This window comes from Nomascus leucogenys, chromosome 11, assembly GCF_006542625.1.
Source record: "Nomascus leucogenys isolate Asia chromosome 11, Asia_NLE_v1, whole genome shotgun sequence".
Taxonomy (NCBI): Eukaryota; Metazoa; Chordata; class Mammalia; order Primates; family Hylobatidae; genus Nomascus; species Nomascus leucogenys.
Genome location: NC_044391.1, coordinates 66129 through 93743, shown reverse-complemented (window position 1 = coordinate 93743; position 27615 = coordinate 66129). Strand labels below are relative to the sequence as shown.

General features: G+C 39.6%; 1 protein-coding gene across 3 annotated transcripts in view; it reads left to right on the top strand.

Moving 5' to 3' along the window:
- GPCPD1 (glycerophosphocholine phosphodiesterase 1) overlaps positions 1-27615 on the top strand; it is a 67730-nt gene that overhangs the window by 5038 nt on the left and 35077 nt on the right. The window contains exons 1-6 of one of the 3 annotated variants that reach the window (XM_030821947.1): positions 1820-1899; positions 7786-7882; positions 13175-13259; positions 20336-20411; positions 22282-22323; positions 26662-26785. In XM_030821947.1, coding sequence (XP_030677807.1) covers positions 1851-1899; positions 7786-7882; positions 13175-13259; positions 20336-20411; positions 22282-22323; positions 26662-26785 — 473 coding nt within the window. In that variant the 5' untranslated portion in view covers positions 1820-1850. Of the gene's footprint in view, positions 1-1819; positions 1900-7785; positions 7883-13174; positions 13260-20335; positions 20412-22281; positions 22324-26661; positions 26786-27615 lie in introns of those variants that run through there. The other 2 variants (XM_030821948.1, XM_030821949.1) reach the window with 2 other exon arrangements.

Sequence of the window (27615 nt, the reverse complement as noted above, 5' to 3'; positions counted from 1 at the left end):
GGGGCAAAGGTTTTTTTGGGGCGTGTTGGAGAAGTTATGTAGAATATGGTGTGTCTTTGGATGGAGTATGTTCTTCATTTAAATTATGTAAGTATCTCAAAGTATATTATATATACATGTGTGTATTAATCTATTTTTTATATTCCTTTAGGTACTTAAGTTAGTGGATGGGAAACAGATTCCTTTGACTGACAGGGAAGAAATGAAAAAATTAGCTAGACAAAATGTGGATAAGTGGAAAAGAACTTCAAAGGCTTGGAGTTTAGACTTCTTTCTTATTCTTTTTTTAATCTCCTTAAATTCCTTTTACTGTGGAGTTCAGATTTCTATAATAAAGTGATTCCAAGCCAGGGATGTGAGGAAGAATCCTAATTGACAAAATGGATATAAGGTCAATTAGATAGAATCATCGGGATTCGGTAATAGGTTGTAGGTAGAGTTGAGGCTGTAAATTTGAGCCTGTAGAACCTGAGTAATGATGGTCCTAGGGTTAATAAAGAGAAAATCTGAAAAGTTATTTGTGAGAAAATTTTTTCTTTTCTTTTTTTTGGGGGGAGGCAGGTGGGGGGGCTCACCTCAACCTCCACCTCCCAGATTCAAGCAATTCTCCTGCCTTGGCCTCCTGAGTAGCTGAGATTACAGGCATGCACCACCACGCCCGGCTAATTTTGTGTTTTCAGTAGAGACGGGGTTTCTCCATGTTGGTCAGGCTGGTCTTGAACTCCTGACCTCAAGTGATCTGCCCACCTGGGCCGCCCAAAGTGCTGGGATTACAGGTGTGAGCCACTTGCCTGGACTCTTTCTTTTCTTTTTCTTTTAATGGTAAGTTACGTTGTGTCTTAGAAGCAGATTCTCAAACTTGTTCCAGAACATAACAAGTAGTTTGTTTTAGTGGGTGATACTTTGGTTGTTTCCTTTTTGTTAAAGTAGAAATTCATTAAGTCAAGCTTTTTTCTCTCTAGTTGTTTTTCTTCTCTACCACAGTATTACCCTGGTCAGGAAAGATAGGTTGAATTCAGAACAGCTGCTTATCAAAAGAGAAAGTATGTAGCAAAATAATCTTGACGAGTTAAAAAATAACAAGTTTGGATACTTTGTTTTACAATGTGTATTTCGGGCATGCATTCTGTCCTGTTTTGTTTTCTTTTTGAACATACATTCTTAAAGAATAGCTTTGTAGCACTAGGCTTCAAACTTGCTAGATACTTCCCAAGTAATTGAGTCACTGTATATATAAGGACTCTGAAATTAATCTTTTTTTGCTCATAATTGAGATTCATTTTCATGTTTTGCTTTTTTAAAAAAAACTTTATTGAGACTTTGTGTTTTGTTTTTTTGAGACAGGGTCTTGATCTATCGCTCAGGCTAGAGTCCAGTGGCACAGTCACAGCTCACTACAGCCTCAACATCCTATGCTAAAGTGATCCAGCTCAATCTCAATCTGTAGCTGGAACTACAGGCATGCTCCCCATGCCCGGCGTGTGTGTGTGTGTAGACATGAAGCCTCACTATATTGCGCAGATTGGTCTCAAATTCCTGGGCTCAAGTCATCCTCCTGCCTCAGCCTCCTTAAGTGTTTGTATTACAGGCATGAGGCACTGTGCCTGGTTTATTTTTTGCTTTTTCACTTGTTTCTCCCCCCACCACCCGCACTAAAGTTACTTTAAAAAACAAAAACAAAACCAATCCCACCATAAAACTGCAAAGACATTAAATATTGCTTTTAAAAATATAAATAGCTCTTGGGTGAAGTTGTTTCTTGATGATGGCTATCTAAGGCATACATTTTTATACTATAAGTTACTTTTCTTTTTTTTTCTAGCACGACATCATAAAATAAATCCATCAGAATGACACCTTCTCAGGTTGCCTTTGAAATAAGAGGAACTCTTTTACCAGGTATTGTAAAAGTTTTACTTTAAAACAATTAAAATTAAATTAGCATGTTTCTTATCTGGATTACCTTAAATATGGAGTTGCTATTAGAGTGGGCCTGGTTTTTTAGATGAAAATATCTATAGGTCTTGCCTGATAGCAGAAATGTGCTTGGAGCATAGTAAACACACCAAAAACCTCCTCAAACACTGTCTTGTTCTCATGTTTTCCCAAGAAAGCTATGAATTTATACCTAATTTTGCACAGGGCAGAGATGGTTGGGCTGTGGTTTCTAGGCAGTATGAAAATGAAGGAAACTTTGCTAGTGCAAGAAGTTGGTAGGCCGGGCACAGTGGCTCATGCCTGTAATCTCAGCACTTTGGGAGGCTGAGGCGGGTAGATCACTTGAGGTCAGGAGTTCAAGACCAGCCTGGCCAACATGGTAAAACCCCATCTCTACTAAAAATACAAAAATTATCCGGATGTGGTGGCATGTGCCTGTAATCCCAGCTACTTGGGAGGCTGAAGCAGGAGAATTGCTTGAACCCAGGAGGCAGAGGTTGCAGTGACCTGAGATCGTGCCATTGCACTCCACCCTGGGTGACAGAGCCAGACTCTGTCTCAAAAAAGAAAAAAAAAGAAAAAAAAGAAAGAATAAGTTGGTGAAACAATTGGCTGGGATAACCTTATTCCTATGTGTGAATATGTTTTTAGCTTCATTGTATTTTTTGCTGTCCGTTAAAGTGCTGTGAGATAATTTTAGTGTAAGATAGCATGTCAAAGCCGTATCACACCTGGGCTCTCATAAAACTGAGGTACCTCTCGGTTTTATGCACTCTGGCTATACTGGCCTTTCAGTTCCTTAAATGTGCTGCATTCCTTCCCTTTCTTCCTCTTTTAGGACTTTCTCAATGCTGTTTCCTCTGCCTAGATCTTTGCCCACTCTCATACTCCCCCTGTTCCTTCTGTTCTCTCCCCTGTCTCCACTGCCAGCTTCCAGATTCCACTAGGTTCTGGCTCTATTTTATAGCACCTCTTGGAGATTTTATAGAATTATTTGAGTGACAGACTGTAAACTCTGTTGAAAACGTTACTTTTTTTTTTTTTTTTTTTGAGACGGAGTCTTGCTCTGTCGCCCAGGCTAGAGTGCAGTGGCGCGATCCTGACTCACTGCAACTTCCGCCTCCTGGGTTTAAGCAATTCTCCTGCCTCAGCCTCCCCAGTAGCTGGGATTACAGGTGTCCGTCACTGTGCCTGGCTAATTTTTGTATTTTTAGGAGAGACAGGGTTTCACTATCTTGTCCAGTTTGGTCTCGAACTTCTGACCTCATGATCCACCTGCCTCTTGGCCTCCCAAAGTGCTGGATTACAGGTAGGAGCCACCGTGCCCAGCCCTTTTTTTTTTTTTTTTTTTTTGAGATGGAGTCTCACTCTGTTGCCCAGGCTGGAGTGCAATGACGTGATCTTGGCTCACTGCAACCTCCGCTCCTCGAGTTCAAGCGATTCTCCTGTTTTGGGCTCCTGAGTAGCTGGGATTACAAACGCCTGACACCACACCTGGCTAATTTTTGTATTTTTTGTAGAGATGGGGTTTTACCGTGTTGGCCAGGCCAGTCTCAAACTCCTGACCTCAGGTCATCAGCCTACCTTGGTCCCCCAAAGTGCTGAGATTACAGGTGTGAGATTACAGACCGTGCCTGGTCAAAATGTGACCTTGTCTTGTTTATGCTGAATTCCTGCACCTAGCAGAGTGCCCGGATCGGAGCAGGGGCATAGTATATCTATATTCAAAGAATGAGTGAATGACTCACACTACATCTAGCTTCTTTATTCTAGCATTCATCACAGCAATTGGCAGAGTGTGTGTGAGTCTAAGTTCAAATTCTTAGCCAAGATGATCTGGTATAGTTCTACCCCTGGGCAGAATTCAGCAGATTGAAGATTGCTAGTCAGCTGATGGGTTAGCTCCCTTGAGCCAAGTGCTCACCTCTGGTTTAGTGTGTGGCCACTTCCGTGGAGAGAAGACGGAATTTTCTCCTTCTGGGGAGTTGTAGGCAGGCAGTTAAAGCTAGAAGGAGCTGGCCATGTCAGGCAAATGGACTGACCGCAGAACTGGCCACAGAAGTGTCAGTCAGCTTGATTGGGGTCAGGGGGATGCTTATTGTCAGGGATTAGAGGGAAGGAGATAATGGTGGATGTGGATATAGATGACTCTGTATGTGCCAAAGAGGAGGCTGAGGGACAGCAAGGGGATATTGGGGAAGACCCCACCTCAATTCCCCCATCACCTTGATTTCCGCACTGCACAGGAGGGAGGATCCTCTGCTAAATGTAGCGAGAATGGTAGTGCAGAGACGGCTGACCTTGGGGGAAGCAATTACAACCAGGAGAGGAAACAGTATGCGGAGGTGCTGTTTGCAGATTCCTTTAGTGAGCATTCAAGTCTTCATAATCTTTTTTGTTTTTTTTATTGAGACGGAGTCTCGCTCTGTTGCCCAGGCTGGAGTGCAGTGGCACGATCTTGGCTTGCTGCAAGCTCCGCCTCCTGGGTTCATGCCCTTTTCCTGCCTCAGCCTCCCAAGTAGCTGGGACTACAGGTGCCCGCCACCACGCCTGGCTAATTTTTTGTATTTTTAGTAGAGACGGGGTTTCACTGTGTTAGCTAGGATGGTCTCGATCTCCTGACCTTGTGATCCACCTGCCTCGGCCTCCCAAAGTGCTGGGATTATAGTTGTGAGCCACCGCGCCCAGCCAAGTCTTCATAATCTTTTATAAATGAGAGGCAATTAAAGAAAGGTCTGTTTGTTTTAGTGAAAAATTTCATCATTTTCAGCAGCCATATTCCCCTGGTATCAGCAGAAAGAGAAAGTAACATTGCAGGGGGAATTGGTAAAATGCAGGAGCACCTATAAGAGGAAAGTGAACCATTGATTCCCCATTTTACTTTTTCCAATTGGAGTTTGTTCTTTTCATAGCAAAAAGTAGCCTGCTGTTTTATGTGGGGGATGAGAAATAACGAGTCCATGAAGAAGTTTTTTTTGTTTTTCTTTTTTTTTGTTAAGAGACAGGGTTGGCCGGGCGTGGTGGCTCATGCCTATAATCCCAGCACTTTGGGAGGCCCAGGTGGGTGGATCATCTGAGGTCAGGAGTTTGAGACCAACCGGACCAACAAGGTGAAACTCCATCTCTACTAAAAATACAAAAATTAGCCAGGCATGATGGCGCATGCCTGTAGTCCCAGCTACTCGGGAGGCTGAGACAGGAGAATTGCTTGAACCCTGGAGGTGGAAGTTGTAGTGAGCTGAGATTGCGTCACTGTACTCCAGCCTGGGCGATGGAGTGAGACTCCATCTCAAAAAAAAAAAAAAAAAGATAACAGGGTCTCCCTCTATTGCCCAGGTTGGAGTGCAGTGGTGGAGTCATAGCTCCTCAAACTCCTGGACTCTGGTGATCCTCCTGACTCAGCCTCATGAGGAGCTGGGACTGTAGGTGCACAACACAATGCCTGGCTAATTTTAAAATTATTCTTAAAAAAATTTGTTTTTGTACAGACAGGGTGAGGGTCTCACTATGTTGCCCAGGCTGGAGCGCAGTGGTGCTATCTTGGCTCACTGCAACCTCTACCTCCCCCAGGTTCAAGTGATTCTCATTCCTCAGCCTCCCGAGTAGCTGGAATTACAGGCTTGCGCCTCCATGCTCAGCTAACTTTGTGTTTTTATCTATTTATTTACAAAAATATTTTTTCGAGACAGAGTCTTGCCCTGTCACCCAGGCTGAAGTGCAGTGGCATGATCTTGGCTCACTGCACCCTCCGCCTGCCAGGTTCAAGCGATTCTCCTGCCTCATCCTCCTGAGTAGCTGCGATTACAGGTGCTTGCCACTGTACCCGGCTAATTTTTTTTTGTTTTCAAGAGTCTCGCTCTGTCGCCCAGGCTGGAGTGCACTGGCGTGATCTCGGCTCACTGCAGCCTCAGCCTCCCGGGTTCAATTGATTCTCCTGCCTCAGCCTCCCGAGTAGCTAGGATTACAGGTGCCTGCTACCATGCCCAGCTAATTTTTGTATTTTTAGTAGAGATGGGGTTTCACTATGTTGGCCAGGCTGGTCTTGCACTCCTGACCTAGTGATCTGCCCGCCTTGGCCTCCCAAAGTGCTGGGATTATAGGCATGAGCCACCGCACCCGGCCTGCACCCAGCTAATTTTTTATTTTCAGTAGAGACGAGGTTTCACCATGTTGGCCAGGCTGGTCTTGAACTCCTGACCTCAAGTGATCCGCCCACCTCAGTCCCCCAAAGTGCTGGGATTACAGGCATGAGCCAATCACACCTGGCCTTTTTGTATTTTTAGTAGAGACAGGGTTTTGCTATGTTGGCCAATCTGTTCTGGAACTCCTGGCCTCAAGTGATCTCCCTGCCTTGGCCTCCCACAGTGCTGGGATTACAGGCATGGGCCGCTGTGCCTGGCTCACATGTATTTAGAGCCCTGAAATCTGAATGACTGTCACACTTGGAATTTTAGTTAATTTTTAGACAGTCCAAGCTAATAAAATGCTCATGCAGGTGGCTAAAGCTGAGTACAATTCTAATCTTACTAGAGCAGTGCCTCAAGCTTGGAATCCCAGCTGTTCTCAGAATGTGGAGGAGTCTGTCTTGAGCCAAATTGGCAGTTGGACTCAGTTCATTATCTTTTCCTTTATGAATTTTAATTGTATTCAGAATGTGTTGATATTTAAGTCAGAGACTTCTATGTACTTTTGTCCAAGTGTGTTCTGCTAAATATATAAAATTTAGCAAGAAGAGGTGGTAGCAAGAAGAGGTGGTAGCTGTATGTTGGCTTTTAAAGTCTATTGATAAGTGTTCAAAAGAAATGATAGTCATTACCTTAGTTAAGAAGTACTCAATTTTGGCTGGGCACGGTGGCTCATGCCTGTAATCCCAGCACTTTGGGAGGCCAAGCAGGCAGATCACCTGAGGTCAGGCGTTCAGGACCAACCTAGCCAACATGGTGACCCCATCTTTATTAAAAATACAAAAATTAGCCGGTCGTGATGGTGCACACTTGTAATCCCAGCTACTAGGGAGGCTGAGGCAGGAGAATTGCTTGAACCCGGGAGGTGGAGTTTGCAGTGAGCCCAGATCATGCCACTGCATTCCAGCCTGGGCAACAGAGCAAAACTCCGTCTCCAAAAACCAAGAAGTACTAGATTTTCCAACTATAGAAGTCTTTGTTTTCATGGGTTTTTAATTACATTTCTGCTGTCTCATTGATAGTTTTGTTTTTGTTGTTTTTGAGATAGAGTCTTGCTCTGTTGCCCAGGCTGGAGTGTAGTGGTGTGATTTCAGCTCACTGCAACCTCTGCCTCCTGGGTTCAAGTGAATTCTCCTGCCTCAGCCTCCTGAGTAGCTGGGATTACAGGCACCTGCCCCCACACGCCCACCTCAGCTTCCCAGAGTGCTGGGATTACAGGTGTGAGCCACCATGCCTGGCCTTAATAATGTTCTTGATGCGAAACTTATTAATAGCTACTGTTTGACTTTCTAGAAAATATTGATTAATTACCCTTTAGAGTACTGATAGGCATTTAGTGTTTGCTTGTTAAAATTGGAAGCTGTCTTGAAAGCAGAGACTGTGGTTTTATCCCATTTGTATTCTTGGGTGCTTGTTACTGGCTCAATGAGTAGTTGAAGAGATGAAGAAAACTTCATCCGTATGCCTTCCCCCTTTTCTCTGGCTTTGGTTCTAGAAAGGTGAGTCGAGTTAATAGGCAGATGTGAGTGAGTGGTAGGTACCTGGGCCCAAACCTATATCTGGTGAGGCTCTTTCATCTCTGCTAAAGGAGGCAGCATATCTGGTTGAACTAATGCAAACTTCCCTACTTATCCCACTGTGACTGATTGTTCTGTTTCTTTAGGAGAAGTTTTTGCAATATGTGGAAGCTGTGATGCTTTGGGAAAATGGAATCCTCAAAATGCTGTGGCTCTTCGTCCAGAGAATGACACAGGTGAAAGGTGAGTATGGAAATGTGAGGTTACAGAATAACTGTGACGTTAACCTTATGATGTTAGGGGCTTTTAAGGTATCTTGGTATTTTTTCTTACAGTTATAATTTTTATCAACGTTATCACGTTGCATAGTTTTATGAGTGAAGTAATTTTAAAAAATTTGTGTGGGAAAAACAGGTTCCTCTGTTACCGTTAATCCCCGCCTCTTAACCACTTTCTTTTTTTTTTCAATGTATTTTTTATTTTTACAGCTCAGGATAATTGAATATACTATTGAATATACTTTTAATTATTGACTGGTTCTTTAGGTACTTACCACCATAATTAGTTAGCCAGGGTCTCACTCTGTTACCCAGGCTGGAGTACAGTGGTGTGATCCTCGCTCAAAGCAGCCTTGAACTCCTGGGCTGAAGCTGTCCGTGCGCCCCAGCCTCCTGAGTAGCTGTGACTATAGGCACTCATCACCATGCCTAGTTAATTGTGGTTGTTTTTTTGTTTTTTGTTTTTGGTGTGGAGATGACATTAATTTTTGTTTGTCTGTTTGTTCGTTTGGGTTTTTTTTTCGGCGCAAAGGTGGTGTCTGGCTATGTTGCCCAGGCTGATCTCAAATTCCTGGACTTGAGATCCTCCCACCTTGCTTTCTTATTTAAAGAAACATTTTAAGGCATTAACGTTTGTCTGGTCAGTATATATTCTTTTCTTCTTTTTCATTTTTTCTGATTCCTTTTTTTAATTGTCAGTACATATTCTTGATAAGAGATCTAATTTTTGTATTTGCCTATAAAAGTATTTCCTTGAAGTGTGTGGTGTTAAAAGGAGCAGAGAGTGGAACACATACTTAGGTATCTTAGCTAATATAAAGAAATGTATTCACTAGTGGCATTGAATCCATCAGTAAACTTAGTATGGGCCCAGTGGATAGAGAAAGGTAAATCTGGATGTCAGCCACTCTTCTGCAGTTAAGTATGAGCTCGGGCGGCTGATGTCTGTAGGCCTCAGTTAACTCATCTACACAATAAAGGGGTTAGCATAGATGAGTGGATGTCAGCAGAGGTGGCACCTACCCCACTGTGGATAGTTGGAAGTGTTACAGGTTTTCCTAAATAGCATACAAGTATATCCAGTGCCAGATTAGGTGATTGCTAAGGCTCTATTTTCCTGTAGAGCAGCATGACTTAAAATGTGGCCTCTGCACCAGTACCAGTCCAAAAGACTTTAAAAAAAATTCCATGATGTGAGAAATACAAAAATTGAGAGCAAGCATTTAGAAATGTGTATAGCAGTTTGACTCCATGCATGTCACTGTGGACACATCTCATTGAACTGGGTATGTAGATCAGAATATTGGTCACCAGACAGGTTGAGTAAAGCAAACAAAAACTGCTGGTCATTCCCAGCAAATAGTTTGAGGAGCACTGGTGGTAAAGCAAAGGAAAGTAAAACAGTAACAGTAATGTAAGCTAGGGGAAAGAAAATTTAAAAACACAGAACTGCCTTTTTGTCACTAGTTTGTCACTAGTATGATACATTTTCTCAGCCAATTCTCAGCTCTCCTTATAAGAGTTCTGTTGGTAAATAGTATTATTTTAATAGTATATATTCTTTACTAGTCTTTCACAGACTAGTATTTCCTTCAAGTGGCTATTTTTTCTTCGATTTTCAGATCAGCCACTCTGGTCTGAAGTAAAACCTCTTATCTTTCTGAACTTGTCTCTAAAACACACCCCTGCCTGTCCTAAGTCAGTTTCAGCCAACTTGCTCAAAAAGAAGTGAACAGGATAAGACACTTAACAATTTTAGGAGGACCAGTTGTTCATATGTTGCGCATGTACGATGAAATAGAACTGATTCACAGGTAGCAGATAAACAGTGTTTCACAGGGAGAAGGGAGTAGATGACACAGGAATCCATGTGCCTTTAGACAATATTCGTGAGTTTTAGAATTCTGTTTCTTTGGAATTCTAATGTGCTCTACCTCTAAGTCTGCTGTGCCCCTCTCTTTCAGGGAGCGTCTTAAGCTTTCTCTTACCAGCTCTCTCTACCCACAGGCTCATGGCAGCTAGAGCTCTCCTGGAATTTTTTTCTACTTAGAGATAACTTGAAGGTCATGGTATTGTTTTCCTAATACTGCTGAAGATGTGGGTCACTTGTGGTTTCATTTGCCCTCCTTGTAGATTTTATGGTATTTTGGGAAAGGATATATGGGCAATTCAGAATTAGGCAGCTGCACTAAACCGCCGTACGACTACCCGTCTTTCCTGGTTTTGATTTAATTTCATCAGATTATTTTGTCGTTAATTCACCAAATAGTTCTGATTCTTTTTTTAAATTTTTTTAGACAGGGTCTCATTCTGTCACACAGGCTGGAGTGCAATGACGCGATTTCAGTTCACTCTAACCTCAAACTCCTGGGCTCCAGTGATCTTCCTGCCTCAGCCTCTCGAGTAGCGAGGTGTACACCATCATGCCCCGCTAATTAAAATTTTTTTATAGAGATGAGGTTTCACTGTGTTGAGACCCAGGCTGTTGGTGAACTCCTGGGCTCAAGCTGCCCTCCCGCCTCGGCCTCCCAGCATGCTGGGTATAAGCCACTATGCCTGGGTTCTGGTTCATTCTTAAATTTGCCACATTTGCTTAGACAAGTGGAGTGAAAAGACTCACTGCTTTGCCTTCTTCATCTCTTGTTTTCATTTAGTGGTTCTTTACCAGGGATCGCATTAGACTCACTTGGGAGGACTTGAAAAAAATTACACATACCTAGATTCTGCTCCTGGAGATTGAGAAATAATGGCTGAGAGAGAGGCTGCAGCACATTTTTCAAAGCTTATTAGTAATTCTACTCTGCACATCTGGGGCTAGTTTCACATGCTCCAACTGGCTGTTTTGTAGATGAGGTAGTACTGGGAATTTGCCCCCCCCCCCTTTTTTTTCCTTTTTGGGTTAGCAGAAATGGCAACTTTCTATTCTTAATTGGAAGAGTCCACCTAGAAACCTCTGTTGAAAAGGATTCTGAGGCTTATTGGGGAAAATTGGGGAACATGTGTCAAGCATTTGCTATTCTTTTTTTTGTTTTTGTTTTTGTTTTGAGATGGAGTCTCACTCTGTCGCCCAGGCTGGAGTACAGTGGCGCGATCTGGGCTCACTGCAACCTCAGCCTCCCGGGTTCAAGCAAGTCTCCTGCCTCAGCCTCCTGAGTAGCTGGGATTACAGGCACGTGCCACCTCGCCTGGCTAATTTTTATATTTTTAGTAGAGATGTGGTTTCATAATGTTGGTCAGGCTGGTTTTGAACTCCTGACCTCGTGATCTGCCCACCTCAGCCTCCCAAAGTGTTGGGATTACAGGCATGAGCCACCACGCCTGCCAGCATTTGCTATTCTTGCTTTAAAGCAGTGATTTGTATTTATTTATTATTTATTTATTTTTTATTATTATACTTTAAGTTCTAGGGTACATGTGCAGAACGTGCAGGTTTGTTACATATATATACATGTTCCATGTTGGTTTGTTTAAAGCAGTGATTTTTAAAAATGTACATACCTTAATTAAAAAATACTTTATTGCTAAAAAATGATATGATCATTTGAGCCTTTAGTGAATTGCAATCTTTTTGCTGGTGGAGAGTTTTGTCTCAATGTTGATGGCTGCTAACTGATCAGAGTCGTGGTTGCTGAAGGTTGAAGGACAGTGTCAATTTCTTAAAATAAGACAGTGAAGTTTACTACATTGATTAACTGTTCCTTTCATGAAATATTTTTCTGTAGCATGCAATTACCATAACAGATACACTAATAACAAAAAAGTTTGAAACATTATGAGATTTGCCAAACTGTGACATAGACACGAAGTAAGCACATGTTGGGAAAATGGCACTGATAGACTTGTTCGACTCAGGTTTGCCACAGACCTTCAATTTGTAAAAAACACAGTATCTGTGAAGTATAATAAATGCAATACAATGAGCTACATCTGTATTTATTTTAGGAGGTAAACTTGTATCAGAGTGAGGACAATGCCCTAAAACCTGTCTTAGCAGAGCCAGGTAGGGCTAAACTGCTCATGCTGTATTAACGTTTGGTTAATGGTCTATGACAGGGGTTCTCAAGGTGTTGATAAAAGTTACCTGGAGGTGGCCAGGCCCGGTGGCTCATGCCTGTAATCCCAGCACTTTGGGAGGCTGAGGCAGGTGGATCATGAGGTCAGGAGATCGAAACCATCCTGGCTAATGCGGTGAAACCCGTCTCTACTAAAAATAAAAAAACAAAGTTAGCCAGGCGTGGTGGCGGGTGCCTGTAGTCCCAGCTACTTGGGAGGCTGAGGTGGGAGAATAGCATGAACCCAGGAGGCGGAGCTTGCAGTGAGCCAAGATTGCGCCACTGCACTCCAGCCTGGATGACAGAGCGAGACTCCGTCTCAAAAAAAAAAGTTACCTGGAGGCTTGTTAAAATACAGGTTAGTGGGCCCCCACCCCCAGAGTTCCTAATTCAATAAGTCTGAGTGGGGCCTGAGAATTTGCATTTCTAAGAAGCTCCCAGCTACTAATGATGGTCTGGGACCATGCTTTGGATAGCACTAGTTTATTATTTGAAGCTAAAACTCAGTTACAGTAATGAATTGTAGTGAATTCTTGACCTTAAGGAAGCTGAGTCAAATCTTTAGTTTCTGTTAGAATAACATAGTTCAGAGAAAGACATTGGCCTGAAGCAAGATACAGGTTCTGACTGCTTGTCTAAGGAATAGCCAGAGACTGGGTAGGACAGCTTAGAATAAGGGATAGTCAAGAACAGGAGTGTAACTCATGTTTATCTCTCATTTGTGACACAAAAGCTATGACCCAAAGTCTCTTATCAGCCATGTAACATCCCTCGCTAAGTGGGAAGTCAGAGAAGATTCTGACTCTGGCTTCCACTTTTGTACGACTTGAATTTTCTGTTTTGAAACTTATCCTGGCTCTATATGGCTGGTTCCTTCTCATCATTTAGACCTCAGCTCAGACAGTCCTTCCTCATTAAAACCTTCCTTCCTTTTAAAAGCCTCCTCCAGAACTTCCTTGTATCTATCTTCTTTGGTTATTTTTCTATCTACCCATACAGCAAAGGAAGCTCTTTGAAGACGAGGCTCTTTCTGCAATATATACCCGTGTTCCCATTGCCTGCTACAGAGTAGGCCTGTAAAATTTTGTGTAGGAATAAATAAGTAATATTGATCATACGTTTTATTTGAGGGGTTTTGTGAATTAAGTCTTTATGCACTGTAGTTTGATATTGATGCTGCTGCTTTTAATTTTCTTTCTTCACAGCATGTTATGGAAAGCAACCATTGTACTCAGTAGAGGAGTATCAGTTCAGTATCGCTACTTCAAAGGGTACTTTTTAGAACCAAAGGTATGTTTTCTTTATCTAGTTTCCAATTTCTTTAGCACTTCCTTCAAAAGCAACTCACTTAAGTTTGAACACGTTCAAAGTAAAATGCATTTGCTTTGGTCAAATAAGGAATAGAACTCTTGATTAATAAAATTTACCAAAACCAAGGAAGTAGCCACTTCAGAGGCAGATGATGTCTGCCATGGAATTTTAAAAAGACATAGTAAGTATGTTCTGCAATATTCTTATGAAATTGGTTTTAATGTGTTCTCTGTAAGTGTGCATTTTTGGTAACTTTTGTAAACTAGTTAGGAACCACTTGCAGAGGTGTTACTTTTGGTTTTGTTTTTTAATCCCTATGTGATGTAAATACGTTTAGAGAAGTATATAGCCTGTTTTAAGTGAGTAATTAAAAAATTATTTCACAGCAGCCATCTCTTAGTGGCTGTGTTAACTCTGATCAAAATTTAATTGATTCCTTTTAGATTTTTTCAAAGATGTTATTGATAGACCCCCCTATCTTTTCTGGAGGCCTTTGGCATAGCTATTCTAAATCTGCCTGTTCACAATTCATTATTTTGGGGTTGTTTTCATATTCAGAAAAGAAAAAAAAGCTAATCATTTTCCTTTTATTCTAAAGATACTCATTTACTGAAAGGATTCTTTTCCTTCAGATTTTTACATTTGACACCCTTGGGCTGCATATGAACAAGGGTTTAGGCAGGGGTCTAGGAAACAAATCATGGATTAGCTTGTTAAAAAATGTATTTCCTTTGGGAGTCATTAAGTGTTTTTGTTACATGTGAAAAATGCAAGCAGCCACTGTTACCTCGTGCTCTTAGCCACCATTATACAAAGAAAAGAGAAAAAAAAATGACAAACCCACTTTAGCTGTCTTTTGCACCTATTACGTTTCTTATTCCAAGAATATTTTGTGAATACCCAGTAATTGAACTTAAATTACATTGTGGTTGATCATTGTGTTGGCTTTTCTTGACAATAGTTTCACTTTAACTTAAGAAAAGGGCATCTCATTTATTTGGCATGGGATTATGCGTCATGGTAAAGTTCTTTAGTATAACTTAAGCAATTGTGTGTAGATACATAGGTCATAGATACGCCAAGCTTATCTGAGGATCCTGGTATGTGAAGTTTAGCTTTGTAATATGTGAAACCAACTAAATTTTACTTAGGGGAGTTTGGATGAGAAAGATGATAATGAGTTCTTTGGGCATAGTTTTCTAAAGTAAGACTATTGTCAACACAGGTCAAATTAAGCCAACCTAAGTATTTATCCTCTTCATTGAAAATGTTACCAAAAGCAGCAGATCAGTCCAAAATACCTTTTGAAAAAATTGGCAAGAAGTCTGCTTAACAGTAAAAACAAGTTTTTCCCCTTGTAATACTTGCAAAAGTTGACAGTATGTGTTGGTGAGTGTGTTTCTTTAAGTAGGTGCTCTGTATCGTGTACACATGTACCGTGTGATGCAGGGGCTGCCACGGTAAGTATGTTTTTCATGGAATCGAGTACATAGCTACATAAAATCCCATGCATATGGCTACAGTTTTTTTCTCCACATGCCAGCTTAATGTGACACTTTAAAAAAGTTGGTGGCGCTTTTTAAATAAAACATTTTTAATAGAAGTATTATGAGACTTTGTCTAGTTGTACATTGTCAAATAATAGAAGCAATGTGCAAGGCATCTTAAATTGTGAAATGATGTAAATTATTGGAATACATAATGTTACGAATATAAAGAATGATAGGAAAACAAATAATGAAAGCATTAAAAAGCTGAAATGGGAGAAAGGTTAATTTTACTGTGTTGAAAGTTTTAGGAGGTAATCTACCCAGGCAGTTTTGGAACCAAAGCTAAAAGTTCTGCGATTATGGACAAGCCAGTTGACCTTTAGGCTTTAGCCTCCTCATCTATAAAACAAAAGGTTTGAACTATAGATTTTTAGATCCTTTCATTGCAAAATTTTATTGAGTAAATGAAATTTTACCATTCATATTTTTCTCCCATGCATTGCTTTTTTTGGCATATTCCTTTTAGCTTAGAAGAGTCCTGAAATTGTTCTCAGTTTTTCACAACGACATGTTCTCTTTGTGAATTAGGATAAGGTGTTAATGTGTTACATTTTAAAATAATTTCACAGATGACAAAACAAAATATCTTATTTGAACATAGCACACAAAAGTAGTGAGTATTCCTGGAATGAAAACATTGGTATGAATCTGCAGGTAGTCCACTGATGTCACATCCTCACCAAAGATACTTTCTGAATTAACATGTAATTTCAACATTTTTTTTTTCTGTATCCACCCCTCTTTGCTTGTGGGTAGAATTAGGGATGTTTCCTCATAGTGAAATGTTAGCCAGTTTTTCATTGTATCCTTTGAAATTTTTCCTTCATTTTTTAGAAATACATCTTTATTTTTCAGCACATATCTATGTTTCTAACTTTCATAGCTGCTAAAATTCACTCATAATTAGATTCATTACAAACTGTCTTATTTTGACCTTGATCTCCCTTGAGTTTTGTTTAAGTCCTTTAACAAGACAGTCACCTGCGATAGATAATTGTTTATTTTCAGAATAGTCTAGTTTGTCATTTTGTACAATAGTTTATTAGTATCTAAAATCCTTCTGAATAGTAAATACTGTCAGGTGTTAACTTGAGATTTGAACACTCTCAGAGAGTCTGTTGGCCTGGCTTCCTTTGCTTTACTCATGCCCAGGTGACTGTTTCTTTTACTGGTTGTTCTAAAAATAGAGATTATTATTATTATTATTTTTTTTTGAGACAGAGTCTTGTTCTGTCGCCCAGGCTGGAGTGCAGTAGCGCGATCTCGGCTCACTGCAACCTCCGCCTCCCGGGTTCAAGTGATTCTTCTGCCTCAGCCTCCAAGTAGCTGAGATTACAGGCATGCAACCACCATGCCTGGCTAATTTTTGTATTGTTTTAGTAGAGACAGGGTTTCGCCGTGTTAGCCAGGCTGATCTCAAGCTCCTGACCTCAGGTGATCCACCCGCCTCAGCCTCCCAGAGTGCTGGGATTATAGGCAGGAGCCACCACACATGGCCTTGATTCCTCAGACCCCCTTTTACATTCAGTTTGTTTTCAAAATCGTGGAAGGAAAACAATCAGTAAAAGTTTTAAAAATTTGTGATATGCAAGCGGTGATGATATTACATGGCTAGCTAATAATTTTGCTTGGTGATTTGTTAAAAAACAAACTTCCAATCTACATATTGGAGAGTCTTATTTACTTCTCTCAGTGCTTGGTATAACTGAGTGATGTCAGTAACTGTTTAAGAAAACAATCATTAAGACTTATTCTTGTGGGAAGAAATTTTTAAAAATATTTTTGTTAATATGCATGTTCGGAAACATTTCTACAGTCGTGTGACATTATGTATGCTAAATTGTGAAATAACTCTACCAGTACTGTTAATGGAATATTGTCTTAGATTGACATCATTACTTTTTTCTCCAAAGATCTATCTCCCATGTTAACTCCAAAAAGCTTAAAATTTTGGCAGGCTTTTCCAGAATGTTTTCTTTCAGAACTGTTTCCTTTTCATAGATCTTAAAGAATAAGCTATTACAGATAATATATTAGAAAGTATTGCATGTACAATGAGACCAGGATTAAAAAATAAATAAATGAAAGGATTGCATGTTTTGGAGTTATCACTGAGATTTTGAATTTCCCAATGCTCAGTTGTTAGTTTTTATTTATTTTTTTTGAGATGGAGTTTCGCTCTTGTTGCCCAGGCTGGAGTGTAATGGCTCATTGCAACCTCCGCCTCCCGGGTTCAAGTGAGTCTCCTGCCTCAGCCTTCTGAGTAGCTGGGATTACAGGCATGCACCACTATGCCCTGCTAATTTTTGTATTTTTAGTAGAGACGAGGTTTCTCTATGTTGGTCAGGCTGTGTTCTCTAACTCCCGACCTCAGGTAGTCCACCCGCTTTGACCTCCCAAAGTGCTGGGATTACAGGTGTGAGCCGCTACGCCCGGCCTGTTAATTTTTTTTTTTTATAGAAGTAAAGCTGAAAATTTAAGATTGCCTTCTAAAGTTTAATAAAGTAGGCTTAACAATTTTGGAAATTCAGTGTATTTTAAAACTAGGTTCATTTTTTTCTATATTATAACAGTTTACCAACCAATGTACATTGGTAGTCTGAATGATGATAGACATAATTCTGTCATCTGTTTACCTGGCCTTTTGGACTGTTCCTCAAATATGCAATTCTATTCAAGTCTAGGTGGTTTTATGCAGTGGGATAGTGGGTAGATGAGACTGGAGTTGTTAAAATTGCTACTGAAATATGTTCCCTATCACATTTAATCCAAAGGACTATTCTTACCTGATAAAGATACTGCTATCAACAGTCTATAAAGTTCCCCTGACATCTGAATTAAAACAAAACAAACTCTCTGCTATGCCAACTTTATCTCTTTTTGACATTTAATATTATATTCATAGCACCCTTTTCTTTTTTTTTTTTTCTTTTTTGAGACATAGTCTTGCTCTGTCGCCCAGGCTGGAGTGCACTGGCGCGATCTCAGCTCACTGCAGCCTCCGCCTCCCAGATTCATGGGATTCTCCTGCCTTGGCCTCCCAAGTACCTAGGATTACAGGCACACACCACCATGCCTGGCTAATTTTTGTATTTTTGGTAGAGATGGGGTTTCACCATGTTGGCCAGGTTGGTCTCGAACTCCTGACCTCAAGTGATCTGCCTGCCTCGGCCTCCCAAAGTGCTGGGATTACAGGCATGAGCCACTGTGTCCAGGCTGTTTCTATTTTTATGTATGTATTTGCAACTTTTTTTGAGAAGGAGTCTCACTCTGTTGCCCATGCTGAAGTGCAGTGGTGTGATCTTGGCTCACTGCAACGTCTGCCTCCCAGGGTCAAGCAATTCTCGTACCTCACTCAGCCTCATACGTAGCTGGGACTACAGATGTGTGCCACCACACCTAGCTAATTTTTGTATTTTTAGTAGAGATGGAGTTTCACCATGTTGGCCAGGCTTGTCTCAAACTGCTGACCTCAAGTGATCCACCTGCCTTGGCCTCCCAAAGCGCTGGGATTACAGGCATGAGCCACCATGCCTGTCCTGTATTTGCAACTTTTGAGGTTTAGAAAGTTTGATATTTAAAAAACACATTTAAAAAATATTTCAGGAAAAACGTTATAGTAAACATCATCTAGAATTAATTTGATTTTCTTTTTAGTATAGTGGATTTGAAAGTCACTATATTTTTAAAAGAGCAATTTCACATTACATTTTTAAAAAATCTACCCAGTCTACCAATTAAGGTGAACTATTATAGCAGGGAAGTGTTTAGCTAGAGAAAAAGAGAATTTTATTTAGTATCCCAGGATTAATGATTTGAAGAAATATATAGTGCTATTTTAGTTTTTAAACTTCAGAAGTTTGAGGATTTCAGAAAAGAATTTAGCCTGGTTATTTTAAGTGACAGGATTATTTATTGCATTTAATACTTAATAATTGTGCCTAAGTTGTTACATATTTGTTATTGTTTGGCATATTATCAAATTTAATCAGTATTAAAATCCTATAGAAAGTATAGGAGAATATTTTAATCCATTATTAATGCCTTCTAAAGATAATAGAGAAGCTTTTATGTCTAGGCTTTTTAAGAGTACGTATAGGCTGGGCACAGTGGCTCACACCTGTAATCCCAGCACATTGGGAGGCTGAGGTGGGTGGATCACGAGGTTAGGAGTTCGAGACCAGCCTGGCCAACATGGTGAAGCCGCACCTCTACTAAAAATACAAAAATTATCTGGGCGTGGTGGCACGTGCCTTTAATCCCAGCTACTCAGGAGGCCGAGGCAGGAGAATCGCTTGAAACCAGGAGGCAAGGGTGCAGTGAGCCGAGATCGTGCCATTGCACTCCAGCCTGGGTGACAGAGTGAGACTCCTGTCTCAAAAAAAAAAAAAAAAAGAGTATGTGTAATATAATGCCTAGAAAAGGGCTCAAAGATTATATGTGAAAATCTTGATGGTGATTATCCCTAAATGGTATGATATGGGTGAGTTTTGTATTTTCTTTTTGCTTCTCTGTATTTAATTAAATTTATGTAACAAATAAAATACCTTGTAAGATTATAGTTTGAAAATGTGCTTCCAAAATGTGTATTTAAGGGTTTTATTTCAGCATATAATTATAACTAGTGAGTTTCTTTTTAAAAATTAAAGGAAAATTAGAACACTTAAATTTTAGTCTTTTAGGTATACTCAGGGAATCTTTCATGGTTATTCACTACCGCATATGTTATCAACACATAGCTTTATGTTCTTTTTTAGTAGGGGAACTTGATAATGGAAAACAGTGTGAGGAATTGTCACACTGTATGAGATTTTAAACTAAGGCATAAGAATGAAACTGGATATTAGTTCCGCTTTTATCATACTTGCTCTTCAAGTTTACCTGGCCTCATGTCCCTTCTAGAATTTCCTGTGTTCTTTAGAAACACTGGTTCCTATGATATGAGAAATCTTCCTGTTTTTCACTTAGTATTCTTAAATAAATGCAATAAATAACTTTATTATGCTTCTTAGTTCCTTGAGTAGCTTGTGATAATTGCTCTTGAGTACTTGTTCCTACTATTTTTACTATTGTAGACTTGTTTAGGCTTTTTCTAAATGCATAGAGCAGGAGGTACATACTTTATCTAGCAATACCTCATTGATGGCTGACATACCAAAGAAAGCATATTTGATATTTATCTTAAGAATTAATATCAGTTAAAAGTGAAAATTTCTTTGAAACAATTGAGTATTGTAGGCAGATTTAGGAATGGGTTTGAGACAGTTCTGTGTGCCAGTTCATCTCATTTTTCTTTGTTTACTGCCTCACTCTGATTTTCTTCCAGCATTTCATCTTGTTTTGTGATCTGGTACATTCCGGGCTTTTGGCATATAATATTGATAATAAGATGAATCTTTTGGTCTCATATTTAGTATAAGATTTAGGCCACAAACATCTAATGGAGTCATGGGTAGAAAATAAGATATAAGAAATTATTGCAGACGTTTAACTTTTAAATTGCAGACTATCGGTGGTCCATGTCAAGTGATAGTTCACAAGTGGGAGACTCATCTACAACCACGATCAATAACCCCTTTAGGTATGGGCATTACCTGCATCTGTTTGAGGCATATGCATAAAGTTACTAATATGCTGCACAATGGCTTAGTGGGATTTAATAAATTTTTATTCTAAAGTTAAGGTCAATGCATTGTCAGTGCTACAAATTTCACGGAGCATTTCATGGATCTTTCAAAACTGAACAGTTTTTAATTGCCTTTTAAAATAAACTTTATTAGAAATATTTACCTATATATTTTTGATTTCTTGGGTTAGATTAGTTTATTATGAAATATTTACTTTTGTTTGGAATGGTTAGGAAGTTTATAAGATACCATTCTTCTTGACTGAGCATCCATGGCTCTATTTGTTTACTTGCTCAGGCTTAGCAAACATTTGAAGAAAAAATTAATCCAAAACAAAGATTCTTAAATTTTTAACTTTGAATATTAACAGAGTAAGTTATTCTATTTTTTTCTTCTTAATTTTTTTTTTTTTAAAGAAACTGGTAAATACTTGAATAAACTTGTATGAATGAATTCAAATTTCTTAAATTCCCTGCTGGCTATGCTAGAATTGCTACTCAGAAAGTTGTTTTCTGTTTTTTTTCTTTCTTTCTTTTTTTTTTAAAGTCGTTTTCTTTTAAACACATTCACTTTTCTTATGCTTAAATATGGCATTTCTCTTCATACAAGTATTTTTGAACTTCTTTGTCCATATTGAAAATCGAATTTGAAGTTCATTTCACATACATTAAATTACCCACATGTATTCATCTATAAATTGACTCAGTGCTGAGAAATGTATCTTTTAGTTTCTAGGTAAAGTTGAAATTGAAAGATAACTGGATGCCAGTTTTCTGGTTTAAATTAGAAAGCAGTGGGAGTTTCTGCTTTATCCTGGAGTAAGGACACATCTTGTTTAAACAGTATCTCATTCCATCCTCTTTATTGGATTTTCTTTTTGTATGTTTTAATATATTTTTGATAGTGTATTTAGGATTTTTATGAGAGTATACTTAAAATTATATTCCCATACTGAGGTTGGAACTTACTAGGTATGAATGTTTTAAAAAATTGTATTTTAAAGCATCTTGCAGTTAAATATATTTTATTATGAGAAGTGGGATGATTTTGTTTCTGTCTTTTAGAAAGGAATGTATACTTTTGAGAAATATAACTTTTGAACTTAAAAGCTGTGTGAAACTTACCAGAGATTCTTTATTAGGAACTGTCACATCCATTTTGCAAGTATTTCAGACTAATGTTTAAACTGGGAAGGGAAGTAGGCAAGGAAGATAAATTGTATTTTACTCAAAGGGTGGGGTTTTACAGCTTTTCTCATTGAGTTGAAATTTCTGTTAGGAGAAGGGGATGTGCTAGCATTTATTCTTTTGGTAGTTCCTCACAGCTCTGTACATACAGGTAAGTTCATGCTGTTTGTAAAGCTTTTAACTGGCAGTAGTGAATAGTTGGGATATGAGGAGAATTACATTTGAGACAAGTTCAGAATATGCACTACATAAGAATAAGCATTTTAATTGTGCCAAGACCTTTGGTTTGAAAATCAAGAAGGAGTTATCATTGTCCAGCAACCTGTGAGTCTTATACATTGGTTAGTGTAGAAGTTAATCCCAGTGCTTCTAGAGCACCTTTCTGAAGAGTTTTCTTTTTGTTCCTTTTAACATAATGGACAATCAACGAAGTATGTAAGAACTATTACTGTTTGCTAGCCTCCTTTAAAGGGAATTCTTTATTGAGGGCTACAATAAATATGCTTATTCACCTTGGGCTGCTTTTAAGCTGTAGATTTAATATTATAAACGATCTTTAAGGTGGGTAATTTCTCAGTTGTTCATTGGGTATGCATCAAGAGTTTTAACTAAATTTTCTATTTTCCTTAAATTCTAGAAAGCGAAATTATTATTGACGATGGACAATTTGGAATCCACAGTAAGTGAGGCTGACTTACTTAAATGTTTACTGAAATGATTGAGATGTTACTTTACATTTCATTGGAATTATATAGCACGGGAAAATAGAACATACAGTCATGTGCTGCATAACGATATTTTGGTCAAAGACAGACCACACATGCAGCAGCGGTCTCATACGATTATAATGAAGCTGAAAAATTCCTGTCGCCAAGTGACATCACGGCTGTCGTAACGTAGCGCACATTATAATACAGCACATTATGTTTTCTATGTGTAGCTGTGTTTAGATACACAAATGCTTACCACTGTGTTATATAGTTGCCTATAGTATTCAGTATGCTATACAGTGCTGGAATCTAGGAGCAATAGGCTACACCATCTAGGTTTGTGTAAGTACATTCCCTGTACTTACAGAAACAACAATGAAATCGTCTAATGATGCATTTCTCAGAACTTATCTTCATTGTTAAGCAATGCATGACTGTAGTATGATTTTGAAAATAGAGGCTGGATCCAAAAAACAAATCCCTACTGTTAAATAATTAGTTTCTAATATAATTTTTTTTTTTTTTTTTTTTTTTTTTTGAGACAGAGTCTCGCTCTGTCACCCAGGCTGGAGTGCAGTGGCGCGATCTCGGCTCACTGCAAGCTCCGCCTCCCGGGTTCACGCCATTCTCCTGTCTCAGCCTCTCCAAGTAGCTGGGACTACAGGCGCCCGCCACCATGCCCGGCTAATTTTTTTGTATTTTTAGTAGAGACGGGGTTTCACCGTGGTCCCGATCTCCTGACCTCGTGATCGTCCGCCTCGGCCTTCCAAAGTGCTGGGATTACAAGCGTGAGCCACCGCGCCCGGCTCTAATATAATTCTTGCACTTTAAAATGTTATCCTTTTGGTTTTTATTTGACTAGCAATTTCAGGTATATGATATTAATATAATTAAAAGTGCGTAGTATACTGAACTGCTAATATAGCCTTTTACCTCTTTTATGTTTGAAATTACATTAATGTTTCCAGATATCTAAAGTGTGAAATGTTACACTTAGGCTAAGTTTGTGTATTTTGTGTGTTTGTAGATCTGCATATACAGTAAAATTGAGACTAACCAAAGTGTTCTAGTAATTCTGGCCGAATGTTTAAAAGTTAATTTGAGATAGAGTAGAAAATGCTTTAACTTCTGAATATGTTGAAAATGTTATTTGTGTACTTTCTGTTTTAGTAAATACTATATCCTGAGAATTCTAATTTTCTTCAGTGACTGGAATTCTTACCCCCACCCGCCCAGACTGGAGTGCAGTGGTGCAATCTCATCTCACTGCAACCTCCGACCCCGAGGTTCAAGTGATACTCCTGCCTCAGGCTCCTGAGTAGCTGGGATTATAGGCGCCTGCCACCATGCCCAGCTAATTTTTGCATTTTTTTTTAGTATAGATGAGGTTTTGCCATGTTGGCCAGACTGGTCTCAAACTCCTGACCTCAAGTGATCCACCCACCTCAGCCTCCCAAAGTGCTAGGATTACAGGCATGAGCCACCAGGCCCAGCTGGGTGACTGGAATTCTTTTTTTTTTTTTTTTTTTTTTGAGATGGAGTTTTCGCACCTGTTGCCCAGGCTGGAGTGCAATGGCACAATCTTGGCTCACCACACTCTCCGCCTCCCATGTTGAAGTGATTCTTCTGCCTCAGCCTCCTGAATGGCTTGGATTACAGGCATGCGCCACCACGCCCAGCTAATTTTGTATTTTTAGTAGAGACGGGGTTTCTCCATGTTGGTCAGGCTGGTCTTGAACTCCTGACCTCAGGTGATCCTCCTGCCTCGTCCTCCCAAAGTGCTGGGATTACAGGCGTGAGCCACCGCACCTGGCTGGAATTCTTAGTGTATCAGAGCTATTATACTAAACTGCATTCTCTCTCTCTCTTTTTTTTTTTTTTTTTTGAGATGGAGTCTTGCTCTGTCACCCAGGCTGGAATGCAGTGGCGCAATCTCCGCTCGCTGCAGCCTCCACCTGCTGGGTTCAAGCAATTCTCCTGCCTCAGCCTGCTGAGTAGCTGGGACTATAGGTGAGTGCCATCACACCTGGCTAATTTTTGTATTTTTAGTAGAGATGGAGTCTTGCTATGTTGGTCAGGCTGGTCTCAAACTCCTGACCTCAAGTGATCTGCCTGCCTTGGCCTCCCAAAGTGTTGGGATTACAGGCGTAAGCCACCGTGCCCGGCCTGCATCCTCATTTTGGATGCTGTACTGTAGGAGTCAAAAAGTGGAAAGAGGGTGGGCGGAATTGTGTTTGTACTGATTCTGAATCAGAGATAAATTGCTGATAGCCAGTTTGCTTTCCTGCTAAGCATAGGAAAGAACAGGCCCGAATGTTTTGGTTGTGGCTTTTATTAGGTATGTATGTTTATGTATGGTAGAAATGAACATGCTCTGGCAGTATTTAGATAGGAATTTGACATCTTTTCCTTGATTTTGTTTGGGATTGTTTATATTACATCAGAAAACAGTGTACAGTACTTGAATAGCTTTAGTGTTGTTTTAGAGTCTTTAGTACTTCATAAGTAATATTTACACTACATGTTTTGGAGTGCTTTGTGGAGTAGTTTTGCTTTAGCTGTAATGCATGGTCTCACTTCGTCTTTTCTGTAAAAAAAAAAAAAAAAGGTTAAAGTCCCACAATTACTAAGCATTCTTAAGTTAGGAGAGAATTTCTAAGGAGAGAAGTTTCTTGGTATTTATTTATTTTAACCCTGTTGATGAAAAAGCTTAGATCCAAAACAGTTGACAGCTTCTCTGGTATTTATGAGCATTTTATTACCTATGTTAAGTAGGTGAGTAGCTTCCAGTTAATGCCAACAGTGTTGTCACGATCATGCAGTTTATTTATGGCAGAATATATAAATTTGAGAATACGGAATTGACTCGCAGTTCTGTTCTTACCTTCTGATATCTCAGACCCCCAGCACTAGTGGCATAACTAGTTGCAGCTGAATATCTAAAGTGACGCTTTGGAAGTGTAACAGTGATCCCTAGTAGAACAATTGCTAGGTTAGATGCTATCTTGGACCGTGTGCTGTTTCTGAAATAGATTTGCATTATTTTAGTCATGGATTCAATATGAATATGAATATTTTAATTTATTTGTGTTGTGACAGCATAGCTAATTATTAATATTCATTTAATTTTTCCCCCTACTTCATATAAAAGTTATATTTTAATGAAGAATTTAAGATTACCTGTATATTTGCTTTGGGGAGAAGAGTACCAGTGTTATATAACCTCAATGCATTATTACAGTGTGAATGTGGGCAGGGTGAGGTGGCTCATGCCTGTAATACCAGCACTTTGGGAGGCCTGAGGAAGGCAGATCACTTGACATCAGGAGTTCAGGAGTTTGAGACCAGCTTGGCCAGCATGGTGACACCCTGTCTCTACTAAAAATACAAGTCAGCTGGGCATCGTGGGCGCCTATAATCCCAGCTACTTGGGAGGCTGAGGCATGAGAATCACTTGAACCTGGGAGGTGGAGTCTGCAGTGAGTTGAGATCGTGCCACTGCACTCTAGCCTGGGCAACAGAGCAAGACTCTGTCTCAAAAAAAAAAAAAAAAAATGGAATTGATTCCTTTTAGATTTTTTTCAAAGATGGTATTGATAGAACCAGGATCTTTTCTGAAGGCCTTTGGAATATGTATTCTGAATCTGCCTGTTCACAATGATTCATTATTTTGGGATTATTTTCTTTTTCTTTTCTTTTCTTTTTTCTGAGATGGAGTCTTGTTCTGCCGCCCAGGCTGGAGTGCAGTGGCTCGATCTTGGCTTACTGCAAGCTCTGCCTCCTGGGTTCGTGCCATTCTCCTGGCTCAGCCTCCTGAGCAGCTGGGACTACAGGCACCTGCCACCACGCCTGGCTAATTTTTTTGTACTTTTAGTAGAAACGGGGTTTCACTGTGTTAGCCAGGATGGTCTCAATCTTCTGATTTTGTAATCCGCCTGCCTTGGCCTCCCAAAGTGCTGGGATTACAGGTGTGAGCCACCATGCCTGGCCTATTTTCATATTTAGAAAGGAAAAAAGTTAATTCTATTTTTATTGTTATTCTAAAAATACTTACTTGCGGAAAGGATTCTTTTCCTTCAGATTTTTACCTTTGGCATCCTTGGGTTGCATATGAACAACGGTTTAGGCAGGGGTCTAGGAAACAAATCATGGATTAGATCTCATTAAAAAATGTATTTCCCTTGGAGGTAAAAAAAAAAAAAAAAGAAAGTGAATGTGAACTAGAATTATCAATCCATATAGGTACTTATGATGTTGTTTAAAAAAACATGTATAATAATTACTGTTCTTCATATTTATTCTGTCAGATGGTGTTGAAACTCTGGATTCTGGATGGCTGACATGTCAGACTGAAATAAGATTACGTTTGCATTATTCTGAAAAACCTCCTGTCTCAATAACCAAGAAAAAATTAAAAAAATCTAGATTTAGGTATGACCATGTTTATGTGTTACTTAGGCCATTTGTTTTCACTAGTGCTGTAGATTTCAGACTCAATTGGTTTTAGCCTTTAAGTGTACAGTTTGGGATAATGTTACATATTCTAGTAACTACAGGGCTTTGTAATAGTGAACTTCTTATCCCTGCTCAGATTGCTACAGTTGCAGTTAGTCTTAATCTCTACATGTAGAACCAGAAAACATTTGTTTATATAGATAAGTGGTTTTCTAAGCTTATGTATTTTTATAGTTTCTATTTAAATTTTCATAGTGTAGCAATAGTTTGTTTTAAAATTGATATAATGTGTCAGGTGTGGTGGCTCACGCCTGTAATCCCAGCACTTTGGGAGGCCAATGGACGGTGGCTCACAACTGTAACCCCAGCACTTTGGGAGGCCGAGGTGGGCAGATCACCTGAGGTCAGGAGTTCAAGACCAGACTGGCCAACATGGTGAAACCACGTCTCTACTAAAAATACAAAAATTAGCTGGGCATGCTGTTCGGCACCTGTAATCCCAGCTGCTTGGGAGGCTGAGGCAGGACAATCGCTTGAACCCGGGAGGCGGAAGTTGCAGTGAGCCGAGATCGCACCACTGCATTCCAGGCAGAGCGAGACTCTGTCTCCAAAAATAAAGAAAAAATTGATATAATGGAAATGATTGTCTGCTACATAAGAATGCCATAAAGAGAAAATATTTTTTGGAAATACTCTTCAGTGTTGTAAATTTTATTGTGTCTTGAAAATGAAAAATTTTCCACACAGAAAATTTTTGAATATTATATGTGTTTAATAATATATATATTCTTTCTTTTGAGAGAGGG